This window comes from Pelophylax lessonae (assembly GCF_965119305.1).
Source record: "Pelophylax lessonae genome assembly, chromosome: 3".
In the NCBI taxonomy this organism is placed as follows: Eukaryota; Metazoa; Chordata; class Amphibia; order Anura; family Ranidae; genus Pelophylax; species Pelophylax lessonae.
Genome location: NC_138770.1, coordinates 467037109 through 467047510, shown reverse-complemented (window position 1 = coordinate 467047510; position 10402 = coordinate 467037109). Strand labels below are relative to the sequence as shown.

Genomic DNA, 10402 nt, shown 5'->3' with positions numbered 1-10402 from the left:
ATACAACGTTCTTAGCTGTCAGGTAAACGCATGTGGGCTTATTTTGTGGGGCCTGGAATGGCCAACACTTACTTATTTATCCTGTGAATGCCTAATGTACCTTCAGCCACAGAATACAACATTCTTAGCTGTCAGGTAAACGCATGTGGGCTAATTTTTGGGGCCTGCAATGGGCGACACTTACTCCTGCATCCTGTGAATCCCTGATGTACCTTCAGCCACAGAATACAATGTTCTTAGCTGTCAGGTAAATGCATGTGGGCTAATTTTTGGGGCCTGCAATGGGCGACACTTACTTCTGCATCCTGTGAATCCCTAATGTACCTTCAGCCACAGAACACAATGTTCTTAGCTGTCAGGTAAATGCATGTGGGCTAATTTTTGGAGCCTGTAATGGCCGGGTGACACTTACTTCTGTATCCTGTGAATGCCTAATATTCCTCCAGCCACAGAATACAACATTCTGTCAGGTGTCAGGTAAACGCATGTGGGCTAATTTTTGGGGCCTGTAATGGCCGACACTTACTTATTTATCCTGTGAATGCCTAATGTACCTTCAGCCACAGAATACAACGTTCTTAGCTGTCAGGTAAACGCATGTAGGCTAATTTTTGGGGCCTGCAATGGGCGACACTTACTTCTGTATCCTGTGAATGCCTAATGTACCTTCAGCCACAGAATACAACGTTCATAGCTGTCAGGTAAACGCATGTGGGCTAATTTTTGGGGCTGCAATGGGCGACACTTACTTCTGTATCCTGTGAATGCCTAATGTACCTTCAGCCACAGAATACAACGTTCTTAGCTGTCAGGTAAACGCATGTGGGCTAATTTTTGGGGCCTGCAATGGGCGACACTTACTTCTGTATCCTGTGAATGCCTAATGTACCTTCAGCCACAGAATACAACGTTCTTAGCTGTCAGGTAAACGCATGTGGGCTAATTTTTGGGGCTGCAATGGGCGACACTTACTTCTGTATCCTGTGAATGCCTAATGTACCTTCAGCCACAGAATACAACGTTCTTAGCTGTCAGGTAAACGCATGTGGGCTAATTTTTGGGGCCTGGAATGGCCGGGCGACACTTACCTCTGTATCCTGTGAGTGCCTAATGTACCTCCAGCCACAGAATACAACATTCTTAGCTGTCAGGTAAACGCATGTGGGCTAATTTCTGGGGCCTGGAATGGCCGACACTTACTTATTTATCCTGTGAATGCCTAATGTACCTTCAGCCACAGAATACAACCTTCTTAGCTGTCAGGTAAACGCATGTGGGCTAATTTTTGGGGCCTGCAATGGGCGACACTTACTTCTGCATCCTGTGAATCCCTATTGTACCTTCAGCCACAGAATACAAAGTTCTTAGCTGTCAGGTAAATGCATGTGGGCTAATTTTTGGGGCCTGTAATGGCCTCGTGACACTTACTTCTGTATCCTATGAATGCCTAATATTCCTCCAGCCACAGAATACAACGTTCTTAGCTGTCAGGTAAGCGCATGTGGGCTAATTTTTGGGGCCTGTAATGGCCGACACTTACTTATTTATCCTGTGAATGCCTAATGTACCTTCAGCCACAGAATACAACGTTCTTAGCTGTCAGGTAAATGCATGTAGGCTAATTTTTGGGGCCTGCAATGGGCGACACTTACTTATTTATCCTGTAAATGCCTAATGTACCTTCAGCCACAGAATACAACGTTCTTAGCTGTCAGGTAAACGCATGTGGGCTAATTTTTGGGGCTGCAATGGGCGACACTTACTTCTGTATCCTGTGAATGCCTAATGTACCTTCAGCCACAGAATACAACGTTCTTAGCTGTCAGGTAAACGCATGTGGGCTAATTTTTGGGGCCTGGAATGGCCGGGCGACACTTACCTCTGTATCCTGTGAGTGCCTAATGTACCTCCAGCCACAGAATACAACCTTCTTAGCTGCCAGGTAAACGCATGTGGGCTCATTTTTGGGGCCTGCAATGGGCGACACTTACTTCCATATTCTGTGAATGCCTAATGTACCTTCAGCCACAGAATACAACATTCTTAGCTGTCAAGTGAACGCATGTGGGCTAATTGTTGGGGCCTGTAATGGCCAGGTGAAACTTACTTCTGTATCCTGTAAATGCCTAATGTACCTCCAGCCACAGAATACAACATTCTTAGCTGTCAGGTAAACGCATGTGGGCTTATTTTGTGGGGCCTGGAATGGCCGACACTTACTTATTTATCCTGTGAATGCCTAATGTACCTTCAGCCACAGAATACAACCTTCTTAGCTGTCAGGTAAACGCATATGGGCTAATTTTTGGGGCCTGCAATGGGCGACACTTACTTCTGCATCCTGTGAATCCCTAATGTACCTTCAGCCACAGAATACAATGTTCTTAGCTGTCAGGTGAATGCATGTGGGCTAATTTTTGGGGCCTGCAATGGGCGACACTTACTTCTGTATCCTGTGAATGCCTAATGTACCTTCAGCCACAGAATACAATGTTCTTAGCTGTCAGGTAAACGCATGTGGGCTAATTTTTGGGGCTTGTAATGGCCGACACTTACTTATTTATCCTGTGAACGCCTAATGTACCTTCAGCAACAGAATACAACGTTCTTAGCTGTCAGGAAAACGCATGTGGACTAATTTTTGGGGCCTGTAATGGGCGACACTTACTTCTGTATCCTGTGAATGCCTAATGCACCTTCAGCCACAGAATATAACATTCTTAGCTGCCAGGTGAACACATGTGGGCTAATTTTTGAGGCCTGTAATGGCCGGGCGACACTTACTTCTGTATTCTGTGAATGCCTTATGTACCTCCAACCACAGAATACAACGTTTTTAGCTGTCAGGTAAACACATGTGGGCTAATTTTTGGGGCCTGGAATGGGCAACACTTACTTCTTTATCCTGTGAATGCCTCATTTTTCAGAGTGGAATTGAAAATCAATGGGTCTGTAAACGTTCCACCAAATTGTGAAACGGATGCGGACCCATTTTACAGATGTGTGAATGTATTTGTATTTGTATTTGACATGTATTTACCGGCTCTTGTCAGTTCTGGCTGATTTAGAAAAAAAAATACATTTTTTTGCTGAAAAAAATAAATAAAAAATTTTTAGGGCAACTTTTCCAATAGCAATACTTCTGTTATGACAGTGTCCATGTTATGGGACTATTTTTACACAGCTAGTAAGTATTTTGTGGCTGCAAATATGACCTAAAGGTTTTTAAAGTTCGCCTGCAAGTAAAGCCAATGGGGCCCGCCGCAAACTTGTAGTTCTCGAACGTTTGGGAAAGTTTGCGGATAACGCTCGCGAACCGCCCCGGCCGATGTTCGTCCATCACTAGTCTCTAATGTAAGATTGTAGGGACTGGGCAAGTGGTTGAAGGAACTGATCCCCATATAACAAGAAGCCACTGTTGATACTCTCCATAGCCACCACAATGGGTCGGCCTGGAGGGTTGGTGGGGTTTTTGTGCACCTTGGGTAGGTGATAGAAGTATGGGGTGTAGTGGAATTCCCTGACCAAAAAAGAAGCTTCTTGTGAAGTGATAATATGATCCTTAAGGGCATCGGTGATGAGAGCAGTGGCCTGCGAAATAAATCGGGGTAACGTATCGTTGCTTAATTTGACATACGTGTTGGTGTCCAACATATGCTTGAGTGCTGCTGAGACATAATCTGTTCTATCCTGCACTACTATACCCCCTCCTTTACCTGCTGATTTTATGACCAAGTTATGGTTGTTGGTGAGGGCTTCAAATGCTCTCTTTTCGGCCAAGGTAGGATTGTGTATACTCTTATCCTTCGCTGAAACGCACATTTCAAGGAGTTCAGAATAGACAATGCGATAGGAAGCATCAATGCATGAGCCTTTGGATTGAGTGGGATAGAAAGTTGATTTGGGTATCAACTTGGTGTGTTGGATGGGTGGTGAGCTCATGAGGATATTAGACCTGCCAGTGTCATCAAGTGAGGAGGGATGATGGAGGCTACCCTGATCTCCATTCTCATGATAAATTTCCTCTAGCAAGGCTAAGCAAATGGAATCATTATGTGTATTGTTGGGCATATTGTCCAATGGAGGGTCAACTGGAGTTTCAATTACCTTTTTTTTTAGTAGACTGTATGTAGTAAAATCCTTTTAGGGTCAAGAGGCAAATAAACGTGTTCAGATCCTTAAAAAGAAGAAAGGGAATAGGTTGGACAGAGGGTGTCCTCTGAGAGATCCTGTATGGCAGTGTGAAGGCAGCTGCAGTGGCAGCTCCTTCAATCCGTGCTGCAAGCGGGGGGCGGAGACGCGGCGGGATGAAGGGGGCGGAGCCGCGGCGGGAAGAAAGGGGCAGAGCCTCGGCAGGAAGGAGGGGGCGCAGCCTCGACGGGAAGAAGGGGGCGGAGCCTCGGCGGGAAGAAGGTGAGTGCCCATTGCCTAAGTGTGTGTGCTCTGTGTTGGATAGGAGGAGGATGGGGAAGCTGCATATAGAGGAATTCATCCTTCCATATCCTTCCTGCAGCTGCTGAATAACTGATTGTCCTCCTCTCCCTCCTGCAGGAAGAATGGTGAAAGATCAATTCCTCTATATGCAGCTGCCCCATCCCCCTCCTATACAACTTCCTTTGCTGGCCCCCCAGTGCTCTCTTAACCCCCCCTCCAATGTTCTTATCCCCCCTCAGTGCTCTTAACCCCCCCAGTGCACTAGACCCCCTGTTCTTTAGCCCCCCCATGCTCTTCAGCTCCCCACAGTGCTTTTTATCTCCCTCCCTCTATGCTCCCTGTCCCCCCCCAGTGCTCTCCACCCCCCTGTTTTTTCCTGCCCGCCCCACAAGTGCTCCCTGTCCCCCCCAGTGCTCTCCACCCCCCTGGTTTCCCCTGCTCACCCCCCCAGTGCTCTCCACCCCCTGCACCTTCCAACCCCCCTACAATGCTTTGCAAACCCCCTCTTAATTCTCTCCTGTCCCCCCCACCCACCGTGCCCTTCACCGCCTCCAGTGCTCTCTGCTTCCCCTGTGCTCTCCGGCCCCCCTAGTGCTCTTCTATCTTCTATCATGCCCTCAGTCTCTGAGCATCTTCTGTATCACGTCCGTAGTCTCTGACCATCTCCTGTATCATGTTTGCAGTCTCTGACCATCTCCTGTATCATGTCTGCAGTCTCTGACCATCTCCTGTATCACGTCTGCAGTCTCTGACCATCTATTGTATCACGTCTGCAGTCTCTGACCATCTATTGTATCATGTTTGCAGTCTCTGACCATCTACTGTATCATGTCTGCAGTCTCTGACCATCTCTTGTATCATGTCTGCAGTCTCTGACCATCTCCTGTATCATGTCTGCAGTCTCTGACCGTCTCATGCCAAGGTTCGCCATCACTGCTCTATATATATATATATACACGCATGTGTGTTTGAGTTTTGGGGTGCACACCCTAATGCAATAGGCTGCGCACGCCTATGTATTGGATCCAAAGGAGAGGGATGAGTTGGACGATGGATTATGTGAATTGTTGAGGAACATTGTTATGGTATTATTAGCAACCATATTATCAAGATTAGATCAGAGTGGTTGTGGCACAGAGATATTAGATGTGGGTTCAAGGGAGCTGGGCTCTTGGAAAACTGAGGGGGCCAGAGATGGTGATTTTTGTTTCTGTTTAATGTGGCATGGCTCCTTCTTTCTAGGCTTGGGGATTGGAATAGGTGGTGGAATGGAGTCAGGCCTCTTGTAGGGTAATGCCTGTCTCAAGGGCTTATGGGGTGATAAATGTGATGCTGATGGAACCCGGTGGGTCCCAGCAGGGGGGGCACATGGATCAACTTCTATGAGCGATTATGATTATGTGTGGTGCGTTTCCGTGAAACGATTTTATTTTTACTGTAGTCCTCGAGATCACGGTGAAACTTTCCTAGATTTGTCCTGATGAGGAGGTCCTCTTTCCTTTTTGTTTTCCTTTTTATGGTTAGCAGCTAGGTAGCTGGTAACTGGGAGATCAATTCTCTAATACGGGTGTATAGGATTTGTGTCTGATGCATTTCTCGCATTAAGGCCCCATGCACACGGGGCGTTTTTAACGCCGCTGTAAGCAGCGTCAGACGTTTTCCTCTTGCAGCCTAAAAACGCCCCTCCATGTTATTCTATGGCCTCATGCACACAAAGACGTTTTTAAGCTGTAAGTGGCCTAAGCGTTTTTCAGCTGCAACAAGAACTCATTAAATAATCAAAAACCTGGATGGATATATCTGAAGCCCTAACACCAGGCTGGGACCGATTGAGCACCGCAGAGAAGAAGGAAAGAAGTAAGTTTTTCAGAAATGCATGACTTGTGTGCTGTATAATTACAAAGAATCCATATTTTAACCTTACTTCACTTTTCTTCTTAGGCAAAATTTTCCAAAACAGGTGGAAGTCCCTGCGTGATCGGGTCAGGAGGGATCTGACAGAGGAGGAAAAAGCTAACACAAGTGGTGCAGCTGCCTCCCACAAAAGAAGACACGTGTACCACAACCACCTGGCATTCCTGCGTCAAGCAATGATAGCCAGCAGTAGAGAGTAAGTCGCACATACTGTATTTTTGACTTACATATAGGGGTGCTCAGAGCATCGTTTTCTGTGAATGTATTGCTATTCTGCAGCCATTTTTTTTTACATATTTTTCAGGACAACATCTAATATTGCGGACCTGACTCAGGATGCTAGTCAGGAGGTGGTTGAAGAACCAGAGGACAGACCCCCCAGTGCTGCCACTGAAAACAGTGACATGACGATCCAATCCAGTGGATCTCATGTCTGCGATGAATCCACAATACAGGTTAGTGTCTGTCTAGTCTGTCTGCCATTCTTTTCTTCATTGTATGTATGTGACAAACTGAACCTTTTTCTTTCTTAACAGGAATCCAGGGACCAGGAATGTGTTGTGGAAGAAATTCCCGATAGTGGTGTGGGGCGTGGCCGTGGCGAGGTACCCGTTCTTGGCAACGAGGTATGTGTGCGTGGCCGTGGCGCTGTGCGTGGCCGTGGCCGCAATCAGCGTCAGAGGGGTGGCGGTATTGTCCCTCAAAACGAGGACGGGGTGTTAGCGTTGCTGCAGGAAGTGCGGCAGGAGAGGCGCAGTGGGGATGTGTTCCTCGATCCTGGCAACTCACGCGCCGCCTTCTGCCGTGCTGCATACTACATCCTGGAGGACATTGGGGGACCTGAAGAAAAGCTTTGTATGGATCGTGTGCTCGCCATCATGACACAATATAGGCATGCAAAACTAAGTGGTGGCCCGCCACCATCAAACGATCCATTCAACACTTTTCTTGATCCCCCAATGCCCTCTGTGACCTCAGCAACGCTAACACCCCACTTTCAATACCGCCCCCCTCCGCAACGCCACCTACCTACCTTGTCCCCTCCGCAACGCCACCCAACACCTGTCTTGTCCACGCCCTCCTATTTCCCACCCCACTCCTCCATTGATTTCTCCCAACCACCTACCCAGTTCCCTCCCCCAAACTTACCTGGACCCCCTTACCACCATGAGGTTGCGCAGGAACGACATGTCCAAGCCACCCACTCGCATCCTGACATCAGCTATCCACGTTCAAAGTCACCGCGGTCAAGCCAGGACGATCAGTCAGGATACACCTACCAGCATTTGTGATTTTTTTCTTTTTTTTGTGTTTATTTGAATAAAAACCTTTTTTTGAAATGATATTTTGCCTCATTTTTTTTTAAAGTTGTATGTTGAAATAGAAGTACATCTGCACAGGCCATTGGGCTGGCACACACTTGCCACATGCAGAAGGAAACCCCCCTCCTTCTTCTGCATGTGGCAAGTGTATGCACAAGCCATTGGGCTGGCACACACTTGCCACATGCAGAAGGAAACCCCCCTCCTTCTTCTGCATGTGGCAAGTGTATGCACAAGCCATTGGGCTGGCACACACTTGCCACATGCAGAAGGAAACCCCCCTCCTTCTTCTGCATGTGGCAAGTGTATGCACAGGCCATTGGGCTGGCACACACTTGCCACATGCAGAAGGAAACCCCCCTCCTTCTTCTGCATGTGGCAAGTGTATGCACAGGCCATTGGGCTGGCACACACTTGCCACATGCAGAAGGAAACCCCCCTCCTTCTTCTGCATGTGGCAAGTGTATGCACAAGCCATTGGGCTGGCACACACTTGCCACATGCAGAAGGAAACCCCCCTCCTTCTTCTGCATGTGGCAAGTGTATGCACAGGCCATTGGGCTGGCACACACTTGCCACATGCAACATTGAACTAGAACAATGGAAGAATGATAGACATCAAAAGAACTGACATACATGTTTAATAAAAGCTGTATGTGAAGATATCACAAAGTTTACAAGATGAATGATTTTAGACAAAATTATCCTGCCATGCCACTTCCCCATCAGGCGAGACAAAGAAATCCGCAAACTTATCTCTGATGGTCATGACTCGTGCTGTTGTTCGTAAGTCCATAAACTGCACGCGGTGCATGGGGTTACGTGGCTCTGGTTCAACGCTGCTCCTGTCGCTTCTCCTTAGGAAATTGTGCAAAACACAGCAGGCCAGGACAACCTTGGTGGCATTGTCAACATCCAGTTGCATACATGACAGCAAAACCCTCCATTTTGCTGAGCACACACCAAACGCACACTCCACAACACGACGAGCTTGGCTCAGCCGATAATTGAATATACGTTTGGTGTGACTCAGTCCATAGCCACTGTATGGCCTCATCAGATTTTCTGCCAGTCCAAATGCTTCGTCGGCCACCATGACCAATGGCAAGCTTGGTTCCTCAGTACACGGTAGCGGCCTGCTTGTTGGTATGTTGAGTCGTCCTTCGTGTAGCCGACGTCCAAAGGCCGATTCTCGAAAGATGCGGGCATCACCCTGGCTGCCATATGCTCCTACATCAACAGCAAGGAATTGAAGATGGGCATCAGACAATGCCAGGAGTACCACAGAAAAATATTTCTTGTAGTTAAAGTATGCAGAGCCGGAATGGGGGGGCTTCTTCACCCTGATGTGTTTTCCATCAAGGGCACCGATACAGTTGGGGAACTGGGTTTTCTCCCAAAATTCGTCGACAACTGCTTCCCACATCTCTTCAGTCGGCTCCGGCATGACCACCTCCTTCAACTGCTCCCATATTGCCGCACATGTCTCCTTAACAATTTTGGCCACCGTGGAGACACCGAGCAGAAAATAGTGGTGTAAGGAGACAAAGCTTTGGCCAGTAGCAAGAAACCTAAAATAAAAATAAAAAATGATTACATATTACATCTATCTTTCAAAAATACATTGAAAATGTTTTAACTAGGACCTCACCACCTAACCCTCTTAACCCAAGTACTAACCCTATACAAAACACCCACAAATGATTTCACTTACCGAAGTGTCACAAGCAGCCTTTCCTCCGGTGACACACTGCTTCGCATGTTCGTGTCCATCCTGGATAGCCTTGGCCTGAGCTTCTCCAGTAGGTCATCGAAAAGCGGAACGGACATACGTGAGAAGTTGTACCACTTGTCCGGATACATGCGGAGTTGGGTGTACATGGTGGTAAAGTACCCCACGGACAGATGCTGCAACATGACAGGATGCACCCAGAACCTTCGCCGTATGCTCCTCTCATTCTCCTCCTCCAACTGTCTCCTTCTACGCATCCTTCTCAAGATGATGAGCAGGATCGCCTCATCAACCTTCTGCATAACAGGATCCATGACTCAGAAATGCAAAAAATACTCCGAAAATACAAGAAACACTCTCAACCGATCTGAAAATGCTCTCTCCTCTCTCTCTCTCCTACCAAAATGGCTTCCACACATTGCATTGTGGTTATTTTGGGTGTGGAAAATGGAGGAGGACTGATTTTTTAAAAAAACGCTATTTAGCGCTGACGCGGCTTAACGCGGCTTAACGCTCATTAACATAATTTGAGAAACGCTGTTTAACGCGCGTTTTTAACGCCGGTTTTTCCCGGCGTTATAACTAGCTTGGACGTACGTTTTTTTGAACGCCCCGTGTGCATGGGGCCTTATAAAATGCCTTTGGGTGACAATGAGTTGGATCCACTTGTTGGCACATAATTCAGAGAAGAAAGACCATTCTTTTTGCTGTGCTGGATCTAAAAAAGAGCAGGTCTTGACAATTCTGAGTCCCCTGGGGGTGATATGGGAGGATACATATTTTGTTAGAAAAACTCATCCCACCATTGCTGATTGGCGTAGATGATAGTTTTCTCGAATGTGAGTAATAAACAACATAAATCAACATAATTTGTCTGGGAGGGTGGATGATTGGATGTAAAGAAATCATCTGGAAAAATGGAGAGTAAATCATCCAATATGGAATATTTGTGCAATTCAATTTCATGTAAAAAAAAATCTATATTGCAATGCAGTGCATA

The 10402-nt window shown here is 47.0% G+C and overlaps 1 protein-coding gene across 1 annotated transcript; it reads right to left on the bottom strand.

Annotated features, from left to right (window-relative positions):
- Positions 1 to 3342: 3342 nt before the first annotated feature.
- On the bottom strand, positions 3343 to 9716 carry LOC309550584 (uncharacterized protein; the record flags this gene model as incomplete). Its single annotated transcript, XM_082250929.1, has 3 exons — positions 3343 to 4034; positions 8688 to 9241; positions 9385 to 9716. The coding sequence occupies 3 exons, from the start codon at positions 9714 to 9716 to the stop codon at positions 3343 to 3345; spliced, it is 1578 nt and encodes a 525-aa protein (XP_082107055.1).
- Positions 9717 to 10402: the final 686 nt, after the last annotated feature.